Source organism: Lacerta agilis, chromosome 7, assembly GCF_009819535.1.
Source record: "Lacerta agilis isolate rLacAgi1 chromosome 7, rLacAgi1.pri, whole genome shotgun sequence".
In the NCBI taxonomy this organism is placed as follows: domain Eukaryota; kingdom Metazoa; phylum Chordata; class Lepidosauria; order Squamata; family Lacertidae; genus Lacerta; species Lacerta agilis.
This window is the reverse complement of record NC_046318.1, coordinates 79478553-79503371: the sequence shown is the minus strand read 5'-3', so window position 1 is coordinate 79503371 and position 24819 is coordinate 79478553. Positions and strand designations below refer to the sequence as shown.

Here is a 24819-nt window from a genome sequence, read left to right as displayed (position 1 = left end):
TGTTTGTTCCTTAGAATCCCTGAGCAACACTGGGTGCCTTTGGGGGTCATCAGTTCAGTGCTTACTTTAGAAGTGGAGTGCGGTGCAGATTTTTCATTTCTCTTTTAGCACCTAGTACTCCTGAAAACCATAGCTTTAACTATACGGACCTTGCCGACAAAGGTCCGTATAGTTAAAGCTATGGTTTTCCCAGTAGTAATGTGCGGAAGTGAGAGCTGGACCATAAAGAAGGCTGATCGCCATAGAATTGATGCTTTTGAATTATGGTGCTGGAGGAGACTCTTGAGAGTCCCATGCACTGCAAAAAGATCAAACTTATCCATCCTTAAAGAAATCAGCCCTGAGTGCTCACTAGAAGGACAGATCCTGAAGTTGAGGCTCCAGTACTTTGGCCACCTCATGAGAAGAGAAGACTCCCTGGAAAAGATCCTGATGTTGGGAAAGATGGAGGGCACAAGGAGAAGGGGACGACAGAGGATGAGATGGTTGAACAGTGTTCTCGAAGCTACTAACATGAGTTTGGCCAAACTGCGAGAGGCAGTGAAGGATAGGCGTGCCTGGCGTGCTCTGGTCCATGGGGTCACGACTGAACAACAACAACAACTCCTGAAAAATGTTGCTTGCTACTCCTGATGGTTGTTTGCCTGTGCAATGTCTCAACCAGCTTTTTATTTCCCTTTCTGAAATGTCTATAATTTAAAACCCCAGTGTCTGTCTGCCTGTGCAGGTGACCATTGCTATATCCCCACATTGCCTCTGGGTAATGCTAGCATTGTGATGGGCATTATGGTACATCATGGGTGGGGAACTGGTGGCCCTACAGATGTTGTTGGTCAGCAGTCAGTGATGATGAGCGTTCTCCAACTGAAGAGGTTATCCACCTCTCCTGCCTATGGAGCTTTATAGAGTAGCATAAGAAAAAAGAGATCATTTCCTGTCCCAAGGAACACACAGTGTAACTATTAAAAGTGGGTAGCAGAAGAAAAGGAATGGAAGAGGAGAGGCTAGAGTAACAAACAACAAAACAGTAAGCAATAACATTGAACATATAACTTTGGAAATAGCTGGGGTTCATTATGATTAAGATGATTTCAAGCTAAGGACCTCTCAGGATTTATGCCAGGAGTAGTCAGCAATATACCCTCAAGTTGCTGCTTGACTACAACTCCCATAATCCCTGACAATTGGTGATGCGGGGTGGAGCTGATGTGAATTGAGGTCCATAACATCTGGAGGGTAGCACATTGGTTAGTCTATACTGAAGGAGCAGTGGAAGAAGAGGGAGGAGGAGGAGGAGGAGGAGGAGGAGGAGGAGGAGGAGGAGGAGGAGGGAGAGATAAGGCACAACAGCAGAGAAGACATCCCAACAAAATATTTAATTTCTTACCTTCTACTTATACAAACTTTTTAAAAACAGGGAGAAAACCGGTCTGAGATGCACTCCACAATTTCATAGTCCCAGTCTCCAAGATGTCCTCTGGCTTCAAAATGCTTTCCCCTCAATCAGCATTGAGCACCTCTCTGAAGAAAGTCGGCATGACATCTGGTTCAGCCAGGGTGGAGCACAGAACACACATCATAGTGCAATTACCAACCAAAGCATTAGTGGATGCTCCATTAGCAATGGGCAGAGTTCTTTCACTCTTCCTGGATGAGTTGGCAACCTTCTAAGCGTGGGGCAAATTGTCTCCTGAAGTGTGGGTCTCAAGAGAAATTTGCACTTTGGACCTGAGAAAACTGTGCATGCTTCCAAGGCATGATAAAACACTTACCGTATGCAAAGCTTTAAGTGGGAGCTCTGAGGACTTCTAGGTTCTTCCTCATACTCTGAGAAGAACATTTCCCTGAATATTTATTTAGTCAATATGCTAACTAGCAATGTGTGGAAATAAAATGTGTTTTGGTATGTATAAATAAATAAATAAATAAATAAATAAATAAATAAATAAAATGCAGTTTTCAGTGGTTTTGGAAAGCTTTCTACAAATACAACTCAAATTGTTGTTGTTGTTGTTTTGCGAAAGTTTGCATCCAGCCTAGTTCTGGTGTAATAGAAGGAAGGTGAAGGAAAAGGGAAATTTTAAGCAGATCAAGAGATTCTTCCTTGGTGAAGGAATCTGAGTCATTTCAAGAGAAAACAGAATACGGTGGGGGTGGAATGTCAGGAAACGTTTTGCATATTCGTAAATAGTTGATTGGCACTGCAAGTGCATCAAAGAGAGGAGTAATGAGTAGGGAACTGATGGATCTAGTGGTGCACTCTCATCACCTATTAGCTGATCGGCAGAAGGAGCACAACTTGCTCTGGAAGAGAGAAGCAGTTTCAGTTGAATGTTACCTGCTTCCTGTTCCCAGAGCTGCTTCTTGTACCTCTGAAGATTTGAGGTTCAAAGTACAGGATAGGGATGTTTGCAAAAGGCCCCGCCCACCCTCCAAATTTGACCTGCCATTGTCGGTAGAGAAGCATCTAGCCTGCCAGCCAGAAAAGCTTTCATTCCCCTGATGTAGAGACAGTCTTGCTATAAGAAACAAGGCAGATGTGGAATCAGTCCCTGCAAGGAGATCCTTTAAACACAATGTTCAACCTCTAGTGTCTAACTTTTGACCCTTCAGACATCAGATTCCAGCTCCCATCATCCCTGATTTTCTGTTACCTACAACCACTGGTGGAGGAAGGTGGGGGCAGAGGGAGCGGGCTGCTCCAGGTACCATACAGGTGGGATGCCATTGCAACCACCCCCGGACGCGCACCACCTGTATGTGCACCACGCACCACACCATACCAGGCACCACGCCCCCACAGGCAGCGCACCACACCCCCGGGGACGCCAGCCACGCCCCTGCCTGTTCTCCACTCCTGGTGCAGAAGCATACAGCTCTGCCAATGCCTACAACCTACCCTGGGGGTTTCAAATGCCTTCAGAATCCTGGTCTCTTTCTTCTCTATCAGATAGAACTGATAAGCCTCTTATGGTATGGAGTTCATACTTCGGTAACCTATCTAAATGCTCCATGTAATATCAGGGTTTCAGCCATACAGTTTCTTTCTTAGATTCAGGGACTGCCTGTCCTAACGTGTGCCTCTGTCTCTTTGACCCAACACTGAGAAAATGGCCCCATGTACCTCCCCTTTGCCTTTAACCTCCTAGGCAGAACTTGCCAGCAGTTATTTCTCCAAACTCCCTAGTAGATCAAAGTTTCTGTTCAACAACCCCTTGACAATTCCCCTCAGCAGCATTTGCAGAAACCACATTTTTGACTATTGGACTTACTATTGGTTGTGTGCACTCAGTCTGCTAGAGCCTGTCTTTGCAGGGCAAATGAAGTCCAAATTCACTGAGGGTTTGAGACCCATTGGCTACCCTCACCTGGCTTAGCCAGCCAGTTGAAGTCATTTCCCAGGGTGTGGCTGTTTTCACATGCTGGCAGCTTCTAGGAGCCACAGGTGAGAGCTGACTGCAGGGTGGGGACCAATGGTGGCCAGACTACCACAAATGAGCATGACTTGTCCCCCACCATATAATTTGCCACTGTAAAATCACACATTCTTCAAGCTGTAACATTTGGAGTATCTTACATACCTGTATGCAAGTTCTACTCAGCAGTACAGACCAACAATCTTCCAAAAAAAATAAAATAAAAGTGAATTTCTAATACATCCCTAGTTGGAATGGCAGAGGATGGCAAGGTTTATAGAGAAGCATTTGCACTTATGACTCCTGATTTCTCATGAAAGGAGCTGAAAGATGTACGTTATGCTTTATGTCTTGGCTTAATCAGTTGGCCAACAACATCTGACAAGAAGACGTCCTTTTACTGGCTGTCAAGATAACCATCAATAAGTTTAGGAGGAGATTCTAGCCATAAAAGTCTTTGTGTTCTCTAACATTTAATTTTCACAACCTCGCACCCTTGCTAGCTGGAATAGAAGCTAATAATTTAGTACTATGCTTCTCTTGGAACAAACGCTTCATATAAGCAGAGTTCAGCTTCTGGAATTATGTTTAATGCTACATAAAATGCAGTATTTAAAATCACATTATGTTTGAGTTGTTGTAAAAAACAACAACTATATTTTTCTGTGATGTATTTCCACACAAGGGTGGAGCAAGCTAGGTCTTGTGACTTAGATCACAAGTGTTAGGGCTGTAACTTGAGTATTATACCAAAGTTTTCATGTGCTAATAGGGTTTGCCTCAGAGCAGAGACACACAGAAATACCACACAGGCAGTGTCTCTCACTGGGCATCGGCTGAAGCACAGAGGTGAACAAGAGGAAGATAATACTTTGCTTTTGAGCAGAATAGATATATTTTCTTTTGTAAATATGTTAAGAATAATCACCCTAGGACCACTGTAGTTATAACAAACTTAGTTGGTCTCTAAGGTGCTACTGGAAGAATTTATTATTATTATTATTATTATTATTATTATTATTATTATTATTATTATTAGTTAGGACCAGTGAATATAGAGTTTGTAAGACTAGAACAATTGCAAAAGATTTATTGTTTTTGTAACATTGGAACCAATTTTCAGCAAGTAAAGCTTGAAAACTTATTTTCTTGTGTTGAAGAATTTATTTCTGCACAAGAGTCAGATTAGAGAGAAATATCCCACTCACAATATATATCCAGCAACAACCACCACAAGAATAACAAAAAAATAAAAATTCATAATAGCCATACAAATCTTTGGCAGAGCAGCCAGCATGACTTTGCAGAGTAGTCTACATTTCATCCATGGAAAAGTGAATGATTTCTGCATACACCTCTTTTCATCCCTTATTGAGATAAGCAAGCTATATCATTGCAGCATAAAAAAATATCACAGTCAGACAATAACATTCTTATGTAAGGATCATAAGCGGATTTGAAATGGGACGGTCCATTTCCTGTCCGTTATCTTCCTCCACATTCAAAGCCCTCTGGAGAATGACCTGAAGGCTCTCCTTGGATCGACCTCGCTTCTTCCTCCCAACCAGAAAATAGATCAAGGGATTAACACTGCTGTTTAGAGTGGCACACAGAAAGGCATAATGGTGTAGATCAGGAATGTCAAAAGCTAGAAAATGATTAAGGGCCATAAGGGCATCAAGTGGGAAAGCAAGTACGAGGAAGAAGAGAAGAGTAAGTAGAAGAACCATTAAAAGCCTTCCCCGCTTTTGCTGGTGTGATTTAAAGCAGACTTTGATGAATAAGATCACCGTTGAAATTGTCATCAGTGCGAGGCAAAGCAGGGCAGACAAGAGTAATTGGAAACTTGCTGTGAAGTAATAGCTAAATATGCTAAATAACTGGATAATGTAGAGAATTGTGGTGAACAGAAAGCAGAGGACCCATATGAGGGAACACACAGTGGTGGACAGATGTGTCGGCCGGTGGCACCGATGCCAAATAGGAAAGAGCACAGACACACATCTGTCAATGCTGATGGCTGTTAGGAGAAGGAGGTCAGTGTTGTACGTGAACATTAAGAGATGAAGAGTTATTAAAGAAGCATCTTTGCCTAGACCAGTCAAATCAATACAATGATAGACCTCTACAGTCATGAGGAAGGCAAAGTCAGCAACGGCCAAGTTCAGGATGTAGGTGGTGAACTGGTTCTTCTTAGTGCAGAAGCTAAGGAGCCAGATCGTGGTTCCATTTCCCAAAAATCCAGCACAACAGATAACCAAACTGAACATATAGAAAATAGCTTCTTTTAATGGATAATACCAGTCATTTTCTCGGCCAGTATATGAGCTATTATCATGCTCATAACCTGCCCATGCCTCCATATCAGATCTGGAAGTCCAGCTGCTATTTACCATCATGCTCACTTGCTCCTTGTGGGATCCTTATCTCTTCTCCTGGAGTACGAGTGCCCACCAAGAGAAAGAAAATGTTACAGAGAACATTTCAAATAGAACAGTTCAAGTCGAATTCCATACATGGCCCAGAATGATGTTTTCTTTTCGGTTTGGCTTTCCTCAGAGACCTGAGGTCGGTGCTATTGCAAAGGAATCAGAAAAGGTCATTGTAGTCCATGCTGTCTTACTTCGATCAAAATCCACTCCCATCAGTGGACACTCTAGCAGATTCCTTTCAATATTCTTCCAGAATAGATGCTGTATAGGGGCATTTCCCTCCAATAACCTATAAGAATAAGATTGGTGGAACATTTTGATTGCCAATGGACACACTAATCCTCTGGGAGACAAATGTCAAAGTGGGTATGGCTGAACCCAACCAATTCATTTCCAATTGCCTCATTAAATACATCATCATCTCTTTGCAAGGTATTCATTATTTATTCCCCCTTTATTCATGTCCACCCCTTTTGAGATACCATATTAGTTTCCACCCCACCCACCCACATCTGCTTTCACTCTTTCTCTTCCACCCATCTGAAGCTCATGGAGAACATGTCTACTTTGCATTCAGAAGGTACAAAAACCGACCCCCAGCATTTCTAGGTAGATATGGGAATGTCCTCCCTGAACCATTGAGATCCACTACCAGTCAGGGAAGATAATAATAGTTATTCAGTATCATGCTCCCACCTACATCATGAGACTGGTTGAGCAAGAGACTCTTAATCTCAGGGTTGTGAGTTTGAGCCCCACTTTGGTTGAAAGATTCCTGTATTACAAGGGCTTGGATGAGATGATCCTCACAATCTTTTCCAACTCTACAATTGTATCATTTTATGATGTATTCTACAATACCTGAAAAAACACACAATGTACTTATTGACTCTGGATCCCATGTTCTCTCTCTCTCCTCGCCCCTCTCTCCCCTAAGTATCTGCCTTAAAGAGTCTGATCATTGGTCCATCTAGCTCAGTATTGGTCACACTGACTACCAGACACTCCTAGGGATTTCAAAGAAGGGTGTCTCTGATTCCACCTGGAGACTAAAATTGAGACATTCCATATGCATAGCAGATGCTCCGCACTGAACTCCTTGGCCATTTCTCCATATATCTTTTTCCATGCATGGATGTACCGGTAATCTGCTTCCTCACTAAGCTTCACCCAACCACCCAGAGGGTAGTTATTTTACAACTTGCTGACAAAGTATGGATTGGGAGTCAACAGATATAGTGATCAAAAGACAACAGGGACAAAGTATCCTGCAACAGAATGGTAGGTACATACTAAGGTCTTAGAAAGGAAATGGGGCACCAATCATTCCTCCCCCCCAAAAAAACCAAAAGGAAAATCTTACCAATCTCATGCTGATCCCACCCATTCTATGTCTTGGCTTAATCTGTTTCCCTGCCTCATGCGGCAAGATCATGTTCTTTTAGTGGCCTTGAGGATAAATACCATATTGCCTAGGAGGAGGAAACTCTTTTCATTTAAAGATCTATGTCCCCAAATGCCAGTTTGTAATGGGTTGCAAAGGGGAAACTAACACATGTCTTATGTGCTTCTTTATCTGTAACGGCCAAGTAAAACATCTCAGGACCTGTCATGATAACAGATAAAACCACCCTTACTCTTTAACGGCAAAAAAAAACATTTGCCCAATATTGGACATTTTGTAGGGAGGGGGTGAGCACAGAAGGGAAAATAAGATTTTCCAATGTCTTGCTGTTTCTTCTCTGTGTAAAACCAGAGGTGAGAAGTGGAGTGGGATGCAAGAGCAGTTGGTTCATCTGAAATTTGACAGGTGGGTCTTCTGGGGATGTATTTGGGGGGCAGACTGAGGCATTTCAAGGATTCACTTTGGCATTCAGAGGTGCTTGAACATTTCACACTCTCTTTATGCCCTGGAAGTCATTATCTCCTTTATTTCTTTCCAAGGTGTCAAAAAAGGTTATTTATGTTTACCGGTGTTTTGTTAGCTCCAAAATAGAAAGTGAGCAAGGTCCCAACTAAAGAAGAATGGCAACTGAAGCTGACAGAATATGCACAGTTTGCAGACTTAACATATAGAATAAGAGAACAAGAGGAAGATACATTTAGAGAACAAAGGGAAACGTTTATTGAATATATGGGGGAAATTTTGCACACATGAAAATGTTGGCAGCATTAAGATAAATGCAACTGTGTATATACAGGTAAGTTTGATGGATGCAATAATGGAATACTGAATAGTTTAGTTTTTGTAAAATATGCAGGGATTTATTATATGCAAAATGGAAGGAGAAAAGGGGAAGTTATTGATATTTTAAGAATGTTAAAATGCATTTTTTAAATTGTGAAACAGAAAAAATAATTAAAAATATAAAAGACTCCTTTTTTCTTTGTACAGGTGAATGGGCAATGAGAGTGACAGTTCTTTGCTAGTTACAGGTAGGTAGCCATGTTGGAAATTAAAAGACACCTGCTTCTTGGGAGGAAAGCAATGACAAACCTAGACAGCATCTTAAAAAGCAGAGACATCACCTTGCCGACAAAGGTCTGTATAGTTAAAGCTATGGTTTTCCCAGTAGTAATGTATGGAAGTGAGAGATGGACCATAAAGAAGACTGATCGCCGAAGAATTGATGCTTTTGAATTATGGTGCTGGAGGAGACTCTTGAGAGTCCCATGGACTGCAAAAAGATCAAACTTATCCATTCTTAAAGAAATCAGCCCTGAGTGCTCACTGGAAGGGCAGATCCTGAAGTTGAGGCTCCAGTACTTTGGCCACCTCATGAGAAGAGAAGACTCCCTGGAAAAGACCCTGATGTTGGGAAAGATGGAGGGCACAAGGAGAAGGGGATGACAGAGGATGAGATGGTTGGACAGTGTTATTGAAGCGAATGGCATGAGTTTGGCCAAACTGCGGGAGGCAGTGGAGGATAGGGGTGCCTGGCGTGCTCTGGTCCATGGGGTCACGAAGAGTCGGACACGACTGAACGACTGAACAACAACAAAGCCATGTTGGTCTGCCGTAGTCAAAATAATAATAATAATAAAAGAATTCCTTCCAGTAGCACCTTAGAGACCAACTAAGTTTGTTCTTGCTGTGAGCTTTCGTGTGCATGCTCACTTCTTCAGATACACTGAAGACTTTGCTAGCTACATGTCACTGAAGCCCACCTTAACTTAAGCCGGCTGTCTTTCTCAACAGGAGATCGGGGAAGGCAGTCATCCAAGATATATGTCAATACCATGTGTAATAATAATAATAATAATAATAATAATAATAATAATAATATGAGATTTTATTAAGCAGCCACACCCTTGCTTCAAAAAGATATGTTTACAGCCCTGTGACTTAGAAGGGGAAAGTGTCACCCTGCAAGTCCTAGGGAAAAATGAAAAATCCTACCCAACAAACTTTGGCATGGACAGCAGATCACACTGGTTCTCTGTCTTGCCTTCCTCTCTTTACCTGCCTCTGAGGATGAGGAACTGCTCTATATTGGCTGTGAAAATGATTATCAGTTCCCATTGGACGAGGTGCCTTCAGCTGTTCAAAGACTACCATTATGGAAATCTTTGTTTGCATTTGGAGCTGGACACAGGAACCAACTCATCTTTCCTGAGCTTCTTTATTTCGAATTGGGAAATGAAATATCACACCACTTCATCTGCATTTTTCTAAGCAAAGCTGCTATCACAATTATTTTCTATTAACAACCAAAAACATTTTCACAGTATGCGCCACATGCCCTGTGGCTTTTACTTAGGGGTGACCAATGGAGGGAAGATATGGTTCTTCCAAATCTCTTCTTGTTTATTCCCCACCAGTTTTCTGAACTAAAAAACAAACACATCAAGCCAAATGACCCCCATTCACAACCTTGGATCATATTTTGGATGACACTCACGCCAAGACTTTTGCAAATGACGAGACGTGGAAAAAATGCTTGGACATAAATGAGCAGTGTTTATTTAACACAGATAGAGGTTTGCAAATGGGTAACAGTTTCTAAATAAAGGAATTCACAACAGCACAAACTCCTTTACATCTGAGTTATTGCAGTGTTGTACCTATCACTTCAAATTTTGGGGCAAGTTCCGTTGACTCAAGGCCCCAGAGCCATTAATTCCCTGCTCCTAGTCATTCCTTGCATGTACATTAAAACCCAGGCCCAAAGTGGCTTTTAACAAAAAAGAAAACAGGGATGTGTATCAAACAAACACTACAAAAACAATTTCATAAAAACAAAACAACAACAACATAGTAATAATTTCATAATATCATAGTAACATGAAAATATAATAGCATAAAATAAACTATAACAAGGTCACTTAAACAGCATGTAGCATCCAACAGCAAAAATAAAAAGGGAACTTCCCAGTAACTCTCTCATTCAAGGGGATATTTTTTACAAGCATGTAAGTAAGGTTGGATCAGCAATCTTCAGATTTAGTGAGCAGAAGACAGGAGCAGTATGCTGGGATGGCAGGTGCTAAAGAATTGGGGTACCAGTTGTGTCCCAAAGAAGATTACACAACATTTATTTACAGAGTCCAATTTGTAGAGATGATTCCACCCAATCTTTGTCCTGACTATTTCAGCTTGTGCAATATAGCTGAACAGTGTGGGGCATTTTTGAGCTGCAGGGCTCCATATCTCCATGGCCAACATTTCAGGGGCTGTATACCATAGGTGGGTGGGGCACAGACGAAAAATTGGGAGGAGCAAAGATGTGACTCTTCCCTTTGTAGAGTAAGATACATTTCAGCTACCCAAAACCCAAAATATTCAACCCAACCCAACCCAAGCCTCTTTTTCTGGTGAGCAAGAAGCATCAATGCCATCCAAGGACATATTACAGCCAGACCAAAGAACTCTTATGAAAGGTTCCTAAGTGGGATTGAACAATGAGGGTCCATTTCCTGTCTGTCATTCTCCTCCTCATTCAAAGCCCGCTGGAGGATGACCATTAGGCTCTCCCTAGATCGACCTCCCTTCTTCCTCCCAACCAGAAAATACAGCAAGGGGTTCACACTGCTGTTGAGGGAGGCACAATAAAACCCAATACGGAGTTCAAGATTAATATTTACAATTGACATAGCAAAAATCATGGCATTGAGTGGAAAAGCAAGAATGAGGAAGAAGAGGAGTGTAAGTAAAATAACTGTTAAAAGCCTTCCCCGCTTTCGAGGGTGGGATTTAAAACAGACTTTGATGAAAAGGATCACAGTTGAAATTGTCATGAGTGGGAGGCAAAGCATTCCAGTCAAGAGAAATTGGCCTGCTCCTGAGAACCAAGGTGGAAACCAAGGTGGAAAGCTGTAAATTATTTCAATAATGTAGAGGGTTAAACAGAGCAGAAAGGAGAGGACCCATATGAGGGCACACACAGTGTTGGACAAATGTGTCGGGCGGACACACCGATGCCAAATAGGGAAGAGGACAGACACACATCTGTCAATGCTGATTGCTGTCAGAAGAAGTTGTCCAGTGTTGTATGTAAAGGCTAAGAGATAAAGAGGAATGCTATAAATAACATACTGGTAATAAATAATCCAAAAAACAATATTGATCGCTAAGTTCAGGAGGAATGCAAAGTCAGCAACAGCCAAATTAAGGATGTAGGTGGTGAACGGTTTCCTCCTAATGCAGAAACCAAGAAGCCAGATGACAGTTCCATTCCCCAAAAATCCCATACAGCAAATAAGTAAAAAGAAGCCATATGTTAAATACATCTCAAATGTGTAATACTGGAAACCTCCTTGATATGAGCTATTATAAGTTTCAAAATACTCATCATATTTCACAGCATCCACAGCAGATTGCAAAGTCCCATTGATATGTCTTTCCATGCTGAATGACTGCATGTGGAAATCTTGTCTCCTCTTCTGGAACAGAAGTTTTCCCTAGGAAATGTATCACAACGAAAATGTAGAACAAAGAAGTTTGACTCAACAAGAATTCTGTGCAAAAAGCAGAATGGTGAGACCCAGGAGCATATTAAACCACACATACACCCCCAACTTTTGTCTATCAAGTCAAAAGAAATATATATGCAATTCTCTGCATATATATGAATCCTCCACATAGGACTAAATCCTCCACATAGGACACACCTCTCTGGATTTCTTCTCATAAAGCTGTTTTTGTACATTAATTAGTTTACCAGGAAATTGTCTTTTATTGGAGTCCAGGCACAGCATTTGCTGGTCTCCTTGCCCTATTCTCTAGTTTGTAATGTCTCTCAAAAATTGAGATTCAATTATATTTATTTTACTATGGCCAAGCTCAACATTCCTGCCCAGGAGGAGATATCAGTAAGGATGAAGGAGATGGACTGAGACAGAGTGAGAAGGACTTCACCTTGTTTAGGGAAAGATTGATATAAAGTTTTATAGCAGTGAATTTCATTTACCTACTGCATATGCATCCAGGTGGGACTTTCTTCCAATGCAAGAGGAGCAGTCTAGGAATGAATGAGCATGTGGAGGAGGTTCTGAAAGAGAGGTCAGGCAGTAATGTAACATGTTTTCTTATTATGTATCACTCACTGTTCTTTTTGTTGCTCAGTTTCTAGGATTCTCTCCAAAATAGAGAAACTTTCTAATATGTCTATACAGTGGTACCTCTGGTTAAGTACTTAATTCATTCCAGAGGTCTGTTCTTAACCTGAAATGGTTCTTAACCTGAAGCACCACTTTAGCCAATGGGACCTCTCGCTGTTGCTGCACTGCCAGAGCATGATTTCTGTTCTTATCCTGAAGCAAAATTCTTAACCTGAGGTACTATTTCTGGGTTAGTGGAGTTTGTAACCTGAAGTGTCTGTAACCTGAAGCGTCTGTAACCCAAGGTACCCCTGTATTGGCTCTCCCCTAACCAAGGAGGCTGTTTTTGATGGATGAGAAGCAAACATGTTGTGGGAAGCAGGTGTTTACCCAAGTAGTAGTGGCACCTTTAACAAGCAATCATACTTGAAATGAACAGATTCTCCTGGTGGTGGTGATGACAGAAAGTTTACATGACTCTCCCCTCCAAATGCCCCTGCAATTTTCCTAGTACAAGTCCACTGAGCATTAGCACTTGTGGCTGTTGTGTTAGTTGCAGTTGAGAACTGGTGGCATCACACCTTCCTGGCTTTCAGCCTAGCCCTAATCCAGGCAGCTGTTTACATCTACATCCGTTTCCTCCATAGTAGCCCCATACACAGCAAACTGGGAAGACTTAACAGTCCTCCATGCCTACCAGGTTCTCTGCTCCTTTAGTACTGGGGGGGGGGGGTGACGGCAACATTTCCAAGAGTTGGCAAGAACCCCAAGTAACTAGTGTGGAGACTTCTGGTGATGGGGTAGGGATATAACTACTAACTAGCCTTCACTTGTAAGGACCAAGAGTCAGGGAAGGGCTCTACTGGCATTCTGAGAGTTGACTCAATGAGTGACTTATAGAAAGGGGAGAAATCAACTCTTCAGTGGGATAACTATTGTTCTGTAGCTCCACGATAAGGGTTTAATCACTCATAGGACAGAGAAAGGAATTCAATAATTAAAGAGAGTGTATATGTTTATATATTAAGCTGAATCCCATGGTTGTGTCTGCTTCTGGGAATATGGAAATGTTCTCGCTTTGTATTCCCTTAATAAAACCGACTTCCCCAAGAATTCACTTATCAGTCATGGGTGAATTGCCTCCAATGGAATTGCTTCACTTGAAATGTCCCAGTCTGTTCTGCAGTACCTGTTAAGATACAATAATCTCATTGCAGCTGAATACAATGTTTGTTCTCTCCCTCCGCAAAACCTCAGGAAGTGTCCTTCCAGAGTCTAAGTTTGACTATTGGTCTATCAAGCTCAGGACTTATCAAACTGACTCTCAGTGCCACACTCTAGCATTTTAAAATGTGGTCTTTCCAAATCTAACTGGAGGTGCTGGGAATTAACCTTCTGCAACCACCACAGCTATGGCCTCTCCTGTAATTATTTCACCCCGCCTTGTGACTAACTGCAGATCAGCAATCTTTGGAGATGGTGAGTGCAAGAGAACAAGGACACAACATCTTGCACTGGAATGGCAGGTCTTAAGGACTTAAGAGAAAGAAAATGTGGCCCCACTCATGCCCCACGGGAAATTGTAAAATCTTACCAGTCTCACTTAAAGTCGCAAAATGGTCCCTTCTGTTCTTCGTCTGCCTTTAATTTGATTCTCTGCCTCAAAAGCCAAGAACATGCTCTTTAATTGGATATGAAGATAGTTATCAGCTCACAAAGGAGGAGGAGACTATTGTCACTTATGTCCCAAAAGGCTACAGTCATGAAAACTAGGTTTGTAATTGGTTCTGGAGGAAGCAGCTCATGTCTCATGTGCTTCTTTATCTGTACCAGACAAATGGAATAAATCAAGACATCCTCACATTTCTAATCAAGGCTGTCTAAGCAAGATAACAACTTCCTGGCCTTTTAACGGCCAAAATCATTTGTTCCATATGTACATTTTATTGGGTAGGAGAGGTGACTACTGGTGGACATTATTACCCAGAGCGGGGTGTGTGTGTGTGTGTGTTGCTCTTGAGTTGGCCAACTACGTGGAAGGGGGCAAGGAGTCAGAGCCATTTTCTGAGACTCATGGAAGGGATCAGATCCACCAGTTCATTCTTCTCCCTCCCTTTCATTAGCAGTCAACTCCATGGTAACAAATGTCACATTTATTTATTTCCATTTATTTCATAAATGTATACACCTGTTGGTTGTAAAAAAACAAAACAAAAAACAAAACACAGACACCTCAAAGCAGCTTACAAAATAATAAACAGAAAAATCAAGAAAAATCACAACCAAACTTTAAAACATGCAAAAGTTAAAATACTGAAGCAAATCAAATATATGCTAAGCTCCTTTACTTGATATATTGTGCTTACGGTAATATTATTTGAACTTCAATTAACATTAATATCTATTTAATATCTATATAAAGCCACTGGATGCGGCCATTAGGAGTTTTGGGGCAAGGTATCAGCAGTGTGATGATGTTGACACGCAGCTCTCCTTTTCCATAACATTGGAATCGGGAGAGGCTCTGAAAGCTTTGAACCGGTGTCTGGATGCAGTAGTGGTCTGGATGAGGGCTGATCAATTGGATGAGGTCTGATGAGGGTTGGATGAGGGCTAATCAATTGTGTTTGAGTTCTAGGAAGATGGGAGCTCTTTGCATCAGGGGTCCCCATGTTTTGGAAATTGGCAAGTTGTTCTGAGTGGGGTTGTACTCCCTTTGAAGGAGCAAGTGTGAAGTTTGGAGATACCTCTCGATACATTTCTGTCACTAGATGCTCAGATGTCCTCTGTGTCCCCAATTCACAACCCTGGATCATATTTTGGTTGACACTTGCGCAAGGACCTTTGTAAATGACGAGATGTGAAAACAATGCTTGGACTTAAAATGAGTTAAAGGTCTGCAAATGGGTAACTGTTACTATATATAGGAATTCCCAAAAGCATGAGCTCCTATACATCTGAGAAACAGTGGTGGTGTACCTATCACTTCAAAGTGTTGGGCAAGTTCCATTGACTCAGGGCCCCAGATTAGTTAATTCCTTGCTCGTAGTCATTCCTTCAAAGTACATTAACAATGAAATGAAATCCAAACCCAAGATCTGTCAAGATTTAGGAGTTTAAAATTTAATTTCATTCATTTCATTTTTTTCTCATTTTTCCATAAAAAAACACGTCCAAAGTGAATTTAAACCACAAAAAGGGTGCATTTCAAACACCACAAAAACAATTTCATAATAACCAAACAACAACATAGCAATAATTTCACATTAACATAGCAAAACAAAAATAAAATAACATAAAATAAACCACATTAAATACTATAACAAGGTCACTTAAACAGCATGTAGCATCAAACAGCAAAAATAATAAGAGAGGTTCCCAGTAACTCTCTCATTCAAGGGGATATTTTTTACAAACATGTGACTAAGGTTGGATCAGCAATCTTCAGATTTGGTGAGCAGAAGACAAGGGCAGCATGCTGGAGAGGCAGGTGCTATTGACTTGGGGGGGGGGGTTATGACACAAGTTGTGTCCAAAAGAATATTATACAACATTTCTATTCCCAGTCCAAGTTGTAGAGATGATTCCACCCAATCTTTGTCTTTACTATTTCAGCTTGTGCAATGTAGGTGCACAGTGTGGAGTATTTTTGAGCTGCAGGGCTTCATATATTCATGCCAACATTTCAGGGGCTGTATACCATACATGGGTCGGGCACAGAAGAAAAATTGGGAAAAACAAAGAGTTGACTCCTCCCATTTTAGAGTAGGATACATTTCAGATACACAAACGCCAAAATTTTCAACACAACACAACCCTCTTTTTCTGGTGAGCAAGAATCATCAAAGCAGTCCAAGGACACATTACAGCCAGACCAAAGAACTCTTATGAAAGGTTCCTAAGTGGGATTGAACAAGAAGTGCCCATTTCCTGTTTGTCATTCTCCTCCTCATTCAAAACTCGCTGGAGGATGACCATTAGGCTCTCCCTAGATCGACCTCCTTTCTTCCTCCCAACCAGAAAATAGAGCAAGGGGTTCACACTGCTGTTGAGGGAGGCACACAAAAAGCCATAACGGAGTTCAACAGGAGTATGCGGACCTACAATGTATATAGCAAGAATCATGGCATTGAGTGGAAAAGCAAGCATGAGGAAGAAGAGGAGTGTAAGTAAAATAACTGTTAAAAGCCTTCCCCGCTTTCGCGGATGTGATTTAAAACAGACTTTGATAAAAAGGATCACAGTTGAAATTGTCATGAGTGGGAAGCAAAGCAGTCCAGTCAATAAATATTGGCCTGTTTTTTCTAACCAAGGTGGAATGGGGTAAATCACTTCGACAATGTAGAGGATTATGCAGAGCAGACAGGAGAGGACCCATAGGAGGGCACACACAGTGGTGGACAAATGTGTTGGCCGGACACACCGATGCCAAATAGGGAAGAGGACAGACACACATCTGTCAATGCTGATGGCTGTCAGAAGAAGTTGTCCAGTGTTGTATGTGAAGTCTAAGAGACATTCAGCAATTTCATGAAGAACACCAGAATCACACGGAATAGAATAAAAGAACTCTAGGCTCAGGAGGAATGCAAAGTCAGCAACAGCCAAATTAAGGATGTAGGTGGTGAACGGTTTCCTCCTAAGGCGGAAACCAAGAAGCCAGATGACAATTCCATTCCCAAAAAATCCCATACAGCTGATAACTAAAATCAAGCCATACATTAAATGCTTTCCCAATATCCTATACAGGGAATCTCCTTGGTCATTATATGAGCTATTATATGTGCCATTATATGTCACAGCATCCTCAGTAGATTGCAAAGTCCCATTGTTATGTCTTTCTATGCTGAATGACTGCATATGGAATCCTTGTCTCCTCTTCTGGAGCAGAAGTTTCCTCTAGGAAATGGAAATTATCACAAAGAATTTTGACTCAACAGGAATTCTGTGCAAAACGCAGAATGGTGTGACCCAGGAGCCCACTGGACCGCACACCCTCCCATAACTTTTGTCTATCAAGTCAAAAGACATATATGTGCAATTTTCTGCAATATAACTGAATCCTCCACATGGGGGACATGCCTTTGCATTTTTTATCATAAAGCTGTTTTTGTACTTTGGTTGGTTTACCAGGAACTTGCATTTTATTGGTGTCAAGAGAAGAGGTAAGCACAGCATTCCCTGGTCTCCTTGCCCTATTGTCTGATTTGTAATGTCTCTCCAAAATTGGGATTCAATCATATTTCTTTTACTAGGGCCAAGCTCAACATTCCTGCTTTGGAAGAGCTATCAGTAAGGATGAAGGAGATGGACTGCGAAAGAATGAGAAAGACTCCACCTTATTTAGGGAAAGTTTAAAAGAAAGTTCTATAGCAGTGAATTTCACTTACCTACTGCATATGGGACTATCTTCCAATGCAAAAAGAGCAGAATAGGAATGAATGAGCGTGTGGAAAAGGTTCTGAAAGAGAGGTCAGGCAGTAATGTAACATTTTTTCTTATGATTTATAACTCTGTGTCCTTTTTGTTGTTCAGTCCTAGGATTCTCCCCCAAATAGAGTAAGCTTTCTGATATGTCTATATTGGCTCTCCCCTAACCAAGGAGGCTGTTTTTGATGGATGAGAAGCAAACAGGTGGGGGGGGGCAGGTGTTTACCGAAGTAGTATTGGCACCTTTAATAAGCAATCATACTTGATTGATAAACAAATCAACAGATTCCCTGCGCTAGACTTGGTTCACTTGAAATGGCCCAGTCTATTCTGCAGTCCCTGTTAAGACACATCAATCTCATTGTGTCTGGATACAGTGTTTGTTGTTTCCCTTGGCACAACCTCAGGAATTGACCTAATACTGAGTCGGACTATTGGTCTATCAAGGTCAGGACTTGTAAAACTGACTCTCAATGCCACTCTGTAGCATTTTTAAAAGCGGTCTTTCCAACCCTACCCGGAGTTGCTGGGAATTAACCTTCTGCAAAGACGGCATCTATGGCCTCTCCTGGGACTGACTGCAGATCAGCAGTCTTCAGAGATGTTGAGCTTGAGAGCAAGATAAGAAGACACAGCATCTTGCACTGGGATGGCAGGTCCTACAGACTTAAACACAGAAAATTTGGCACCACTCACACCCCATGAAGAAAATGTAAAATCTTACCAGTCACACTCAAAGATGCAAACTGGTCCCTCCTGTTCTTCGTCTGAGCTTAATATGATTCTGTGCATCATAGGACAAGAGGATGGTCTTTAATTGGATATGAAAATAATTATCAGTTCACCAAGGAGGAGGAGACTATTGTCATTTATGTCCCAAAAGGCTACAGTCATGAAGACTAGGCTTGTAATTGGTTCTGGAGGAAGCAGCTCATGTCTCATGTACTTCTTTATCTGTACCAGACAAATGGAATAAATCAAGACCTCATCCCCACATTTCTAATCAAGGCTGTCTAAGCAAGATAACAACTTCCTGGCCTTTTAACGGCCAAAAGCATTTGTCCCCTATGTGTCTTTTATTAGGTGGGGGAGTTGACTGTTGGTGGTGAGACATGATTACCTAGCATGGGAGGGGAGGTTGCTCTTGAGTAGGCCAACTACGTAGAGGGGGGCAAGGAGTCAGAGCCATTGGCTGTGACTCGTGGAAGGGAACAGTTCCACCAGGTTATCCGCCATGCCCCCCTTCATTGGAGGGAATTCCATAGTAACCAATGTAACATTTATTTCTTTTCATTTATTTCATAAAACTTATACAGTGCTTGGTTGTAAAAAAAACACAGACACCCCAAAGCAGCTTACAAAAGAATAAACAGAAAATTCCAGAAGAATCACAACCATACTTTAAAAGATGCAAAAATTAAAATACTGATGCCGATCCAATATATGTTAAGTATCTTTACATGATATGTTCTGCTTACAGTAATATCATTTGAACTCCAATTAACATTAATATCTATATGAAGCCATTGGATGCAATCATTAGGAGTTAACGAGCAACGTGTCAGCAGTGTGATGATGTTGACATGCAGCTCTCCTTTTCCATAACATATGAATCGGGAGAGTCTATGAAAGCTTTGAACCGGTGTCTGGATGCAGTAGTGGTCTGGATGAGGGCTGAATTCTATGAAGATGGGGGCTCTTTGGGTGGGTGGTCCCCATGTTTTGGAAATTGGCAAGTTCCCTGTTCTAAGTGGGGTTGCACTCTCTTTGAAGGCGCGAGTGTGAAGCTTGGGGGTACTTCTAGAAACATCATGGCCACTAGATGTTCTGATGTCCTCTGTGTCCCCCATTTACAACCCTGGGTTGTATTTTGGTTGTCACTTGCGCCAGGACATTTGCAAGTGACGAGACATGAAAACAATGCTTGGACTTAAAATGAGCAGTGTTTATTTAACACAACTAAAGGTTTGCAAATGGGTAACTGTTACTATATAAAGGAATCCCCAACAACATGAGCTCCTAGATATCTGAGGTATATTGGTGTTGTACCTATCACTTCAAAGTGTTGGGCAAGTTCCATTGACTCAGGGCCCCAGATTAGTTCATTCCCTGCTCTTAGTCATCCCTTGCAGTTACATTAACAAGGCAATCCAAACCCAAGAACTGTCAAGATTAAGGAGTTTAAAATTTCATTTCATTCAGTTTATTTTATTTTTTTTGCATTTTTCCATACAAAAACGCATGTCCAAAGTGGCTTTCAACCACAAAAAACAGGGGTGCGTTTCAAACAAACAATACAAAAACAACACAACAATAAATTCATATTAACATAGCAAAACAAAAATATAATAGATGTAATAAACCACATTTCAATACTAAAACAAGGCCACTTAAACATCATGTAGCATCCAACAGCAAAAATAACAAGAGAGCTTCCCAGTAACTCTCATTCAAGGGGATATTTTTTACAAGCATGTGACTAAGGTTGGATCAGCAATCTTCAGATTTGGTGAGCAGAAGACAAGGGAAGCATGCTGGAAAGGCAGGTGCTAAGGACTTGGGGGGGGTATGACAAAGGTTGTGTCTCAAAGAAGATTAAACAGCATTTCTATTCACAGTCCAAGTTGTAGAGATGATTCCACCCAATCTTTGTATTGACTATTTCAGCTTGTGCAATGTAGGTGCACAGTGTGGAGCGTTTTTGAGCCGCAGGGCTTCATATCTCCTTGGCAAACATTTCAGGGGCTGTATACCATAGGTGGGTGAGGCACAGAGGAAAAATTGGGAGAACCAAAGAGGTGACTTCTCCCTTTGTAAAGTAGGATACATTTCAGCTACAAAACCCAAACTTTTCAACAAAACCCAAGCCTCTTTTTCTGGTGAGCAAGATTAATCAATGCAGTCCAAGGACATATTACAGCCAGAACAAATAATTCTTATGAAAGGTTGCTAAGTGCGTTTGAACAAGGAGGGTCCATTTCCTGTCTGTCATTCTCCTCCTCATTCAAAACCCGCTGGAGGATGACCATTAGGCTCTCCCTAGATTGACCCCCCTTCTTCCTACCAACCAGGAAATAGAGGAAGGGGTTCACACTGCTGTTGAGGGAGGCACACAAAAAGCCATAACGGAGTGGAAAAGGAGTATCTAGGTCTACAAATGATATAGCAATAAGAATGGCATTGAGTGGAAAATAAAGCATGAGGAAGAAGAGGAGAGAAAGTAAAATAACTGTTAAAAGCCTTCCCCGCTTTCGTGGGTTTGATTTAAAACAGACTTTGATAAAAAGGATCACAGTTGAAATTGTCATGAGTGGGAGGCAAAGCAGTCCAGTCAATAGAAATTGGCTTTTTTCTGATAACCAATATGGAAAGGAGTAAATTATTTCAAGAATGTAGATGATTAGGCCGAGCAGAAAGCAGAGGACCCATATGAGGGCACACACAGTGGTGGAGAAATGTGTCGGGCGGACACGCCGATGCCAAATAGGGAAGAGGACAGACACACATCTGTCAATGCTGATTGCTGTCAGAAGAAGTTGTCCAGTGTTGTATGTAAAGGATAAGAGATATAGAGCAACACTATCAATAATATAATCAGCAAAGAAAATAAAAGTATAGAACTCTAGGCTCAGGAGAAGTGCAAAGTCAGCAACAGCCAAATTAAGGATGTAGGTGGTGAACGGTTTCCTCCTAATTCGGAAACCAAGAAGCCAGATGACTGTTCCATTCCCCAAAATTCCCATACAGCAGATAACTAAAAAGAAGCCATGTATTATACATTTTTCAAATCGCTTATACTGGAAATCTCCTTGATCATTATATGAGCTATTATAAGTTTCATTATACTCATCATATGTCACAGCATCCGAAGCAGATTGCAAAGTCTCATTGATATGTCTTTCCATGCTGAATGACTGCATGTGGAATCTTTTCTCCTCTTCTGGAGCAGAAGTTTCCCCTAGGAAATGTATAACATAGAAAATGTACCACAAAGACGTTTTGCATCGGAATTCTGTGCAAAACGCAGAATTGTGAGACACAGGAGCCCCTTGAACCCCACATACACCCCCAACTTTTGTCTATGAAGTCAAAAGAGATATATGTGCAATTCTCTGCAATATAACTTAATCCTCCACATGGGTGGACTCCCGGCCGGGACGAGGAGCTGAAAGGAGATGGGATTCAGCCCTCTGGGGAGAATCCGTTTCTAGCGAGAAATGGGGGAGTTTGCAGCGCGCCGCACCCCCTTAAAACCCCAAAAGGATTGTTTTGGGGACTGGGAACCAAAAGGGGGTCTCTCTGCCACCGGGAAGCCCCCAAACGGGAGGCAGGACGGTTGGTGAGATCGAGACACTGGAACAGGTCACCATTTTCTACTCGCGAGAAACGCAGCCTCGGGTCTTCACGGCTCTACGACCGACTCTCAAGTAAGAAAAAAACCCGAATTGGACTTTTAAAAGGTGGGTGAATATCTTTAATTGGAAATAAAAATTTGGAGGACAGCGGGGTTTAAAAAGAAGGTCAGCCCCGACTGTGGTTAACTGTATATATACAAAGGCAGCGCAAAGCCGAGAACTTTATCTTTTTTTATGCCTATAAATGCAAAACTTTTAAATTCAAATTGGCAAAAGCCATAAGATAAAAGCGGATTTGGAGAAACAATATTTAATTTAATTTTACTTTGTTTGTCTTTGTGGGATTATGGTAACCTGCTGGAGAAGGAGCTACCCATTCATTTTTACTTTCGTTTTTAAATAAACTGCACAATTCCAAAGGCTGAACAGAACTGATTGAACTGATCGAATTAGACAAAAATAGCCCTACTTTCTAATTTGTAATGTCTCTCCAAAACTGAGATTCAATCATATTTCTTTTACTATGGCCAAGCTCAACATTCCTGCTTAGGAAGAGATATCAGTAAGCATGAAGAAGATGGACTGAGAAAGAATGAGAAGGACTCCACCTTGTTTAGGGAAAGATTATTATAAAGTTTTATAGCAGTGAATTTCACTTACCTACTGTAAGTAGGTGGGACTATCTTCCAATTGAAAAGAGCAGGCTAGGTTTGAATGAGCGTGTGGAGGAGGTTCTGAAAGAGAAATCAAGCAGTAATGTAACGTGTTTTCTTATTATAACTCAGTGTTCTTTTTGTTGCTTAGTTCCTTGGATTCTCCCCAAAATAGAGTAAGCTTTCTGATATGTCTATATTGGCTCTCCCCTAACCACGGAGGCTGTTTATGATGGATGAGAAGCAAAAAAAAAAGGGGGGGAGGTGTTTACCCAAGTAATAGTGGCACCTTTAAGAAGCAATCATACTTGATTGATAAACAAATGAACAGATTCTACTGGTGATGTTGATGACAGAAGGTTTACATTACTCTTCCCTCCAAATGTCTCTGCCATTTTCCTAGTGCAAGGCAACTGAGCATTAGCACTTGTGGCTGTTGCTTTAGCTGCAGTTGAGAGCTGGTGGCATCACACCTTCCTGGCTTTCAGCCAGGGTCTAATCCAGCCAGCTGTTTACATCTACATCCCCTTCCTTCCACAGTAGCCTCATACACAATGTGCTGGGAAGACATAGCAGTCCTCCTTGCCTCCCAGAGTCTCCTCTCCTTTAGTCTTGGGGTGATGGGGAAATTTCCAAGAACTGGTAAGAAACCCAAGTAACTACAGTGGTACCTCAGTTAACAGATGCTTTAGGTTACAGACTCCACTAACCCAGAAATATTACCAAGGGATAATAACTTTGCTTCAGGATGAGAACAGAAATTGTGTGGCAGCAGTAGTGGGAGGCCCCATTAGCTAAAGTGGTACCTCAGGTTAATAACAGTTTCAGGTTAAGAACGGACCTCCAGAATGAATTAGGTTCCTAACCCGAGGTACCATTGTAGTGTGGATAATTCTGAAGATAGGGTAGATATGTAACTAACATTCACTAGTAAGGACCAAGAGTAAGGAAAGGGCTCTACTGGGATTCTGAGTTTTGACTCAATGAGTGACTTATAAAAAGGGGAGAAATGAACTCTTCAGTGGGATTGCTATTGTTCTTTTGCTTCACGCTAAGGGTTTAGTCATTCACAGAACAGAGAAAGGAATTCAAGAATTAATGAGTGTGTATATTTTTATATATTAAGCAGAATCCCATAATTGTTTTTGATTCTAGGAACATGATATCTGCTCCCTTCATATTGCCTTAATAAAACCCAACTTTCCCAAGACTTCACTGATCAAAATGGTATTTCATTCATTTTATTTTTTACCCATTCTTCCACACAAAAAACCATGCCAAAGTAGCTTATTATAAATAACATAATCAGGTTCAGTAAAGATAATAAAAGTATAGAACTCTAGACTCAGGAGGAATGCAAAGTCAGCAACAGCCAAATTAAGGATGTAGGTGGTGAATGCTTTCCTGCTAATGCGGAAACCAAGAAGCCAGATGACAGTTCCATTCCCAAAAAATCCCACAAAGCAGATAACTAAAATGAAGCCATATGTTAAATTCATCTCAAATATGTAATCCTTTGAATCTCCTTGGTCATTATATGAGGTATTATATGTGCCATCATACTCATTATATTTCATAGCATCCACAGCAGATTGCAAAGTCCCATTGATATGTCTTTCCATGCTGAATGACTGCATGTGGAATCCTTCTCTCCTCTTCTGGAGCAGAAGTTTCCTCTAGGAAATGGAAAATATCACAAAGAAGTTTGACCCACCTGGAATTCTGCACAAAACCCATAATGATGAGAGCCAGGAGTCCATTGAACCACACATACACCCACAACCTTTGTCTATCAAGCCAAAAGTCATACATGTACAATTCTGTGCAATATAACTGAATCACCCACATGGGCCACACCCCTCGGTATTTCTTCTCATTGAGCTGTTTTTGTACTTCAGTGAATTGGTTTACCCAGAAATTGGGTTTCATTGGTGTAAAGAGAAGAGGTCAGCACAGCATTCCCTGCCCTATTGTCTAATTTGTAATGTTTCTT

At 41.3% G+C, this 24819-nt stretch overlaps 4 protein-coding genes across 4 annotated transcripts; all 4 read right to left on the bottom strand.

Moving 5' to 3' along the window:
* Positions 1 to 4849: 4849 nt before the first annotated feature.
* Positions 4850 to 5815, bottom strand: LOC117050459 (mas-related G-protein coupled receptor member H-like). The gene has a single exon (XM_033156124.1). The coding sequence runs from the start codon at positions 5813 to 5815 to the stop codon at positions 4850 to 4852; it is 966 nt and encodes a 321-aa protein (XP_033012015.1).
* A 4875-nt stretch (positions 5816 to 10690) lies between these two features.
* LOC117049409 (mas-related G-protein coupled receptor member H-like) lies at positions 10691 to 11643 on the bottom strand. Its single transcript, XM_033154066.1, has 2 exons — positions 11628 to 11643; positions 10691 to 11556 (listed from the first exon to the last, which is right to left on the bottom strand). Exons 1-2 carry the CDS (start codon positions 11641 to 11643, stop codon positions 10721 to 10723), a joined length of 852 nt encoding a protein of 283 aa, XP_033009957.1. The 3' UTR covers positions 10691 to 10720.
* A 4630-nt stretch (positions 11644 to 16273) lies between these two features.
* LOC117050458 (proto-oncogene Mas-like) lies at positions 16274 to 17248 on the bottom strand. The gene has a single exon (XM_033156123.1). The coding sequence runs from the start codon at positions 17246 to 17248 to the stop codon at positions 16274 to 16276; it is 975 nt and encodes a 324-aa protein (XP_033012014.1).
* A 3506-nt stretch (positions 17249 to 20754) lies between these two features.
* LOC117050457 (mas-related G-protein coupled receptor member H-like) lies at positions 20755 to 24448 on the bottom strand. Its single transcript, XM_033156122.1, has 2 exons — positions 24079 to 24448; positions 20755 to 21776 (listed from the first exon to the last, which is right to left on the bottom strand). The coding sequence occupies exons 1-2, from the start codon at positions 24446 to 24448 to the stop codon at positions 20755 to 20757; spliced, it is 1392 nt and encodes a 463-aa protein (XP_033012013.1).
* Positions 24449 to 24819: the final 371 nt, after the last annotated feature.

Excerpts from the sequence above, each read along its gene's own strand:
- LOC117050457 (XM_033156122.1), bottom strand. The coding sequence starts at position 24,448 with ATGGAAAGACATATCAATGGGACTTTGCAATCTGCTGTGGATGCTATG. Across the intron at positions 21,777-24,078 it reads TTTTTTGTGTGGAAGAATGG|GGGAAACTTCTGCTCCAGAA; the intron begins GTAAAAAATAAA and ends TACATTTCCTAG.
- LOC117050458 (XM_033156123.1), bottom strand. The coding sequence starts at position 17,248 with ATGCAGTCATTCAGCATAGAAAGACATAACAATGGGACTTTGCAATCT.
- LOC117050459 (XM_033156124.1), bottom strand. The coding sequence starts at position 5,815 with ATGATGGTAAATAGCAGCTGGACTTCCAGATCTGATATGGAGGCATGG.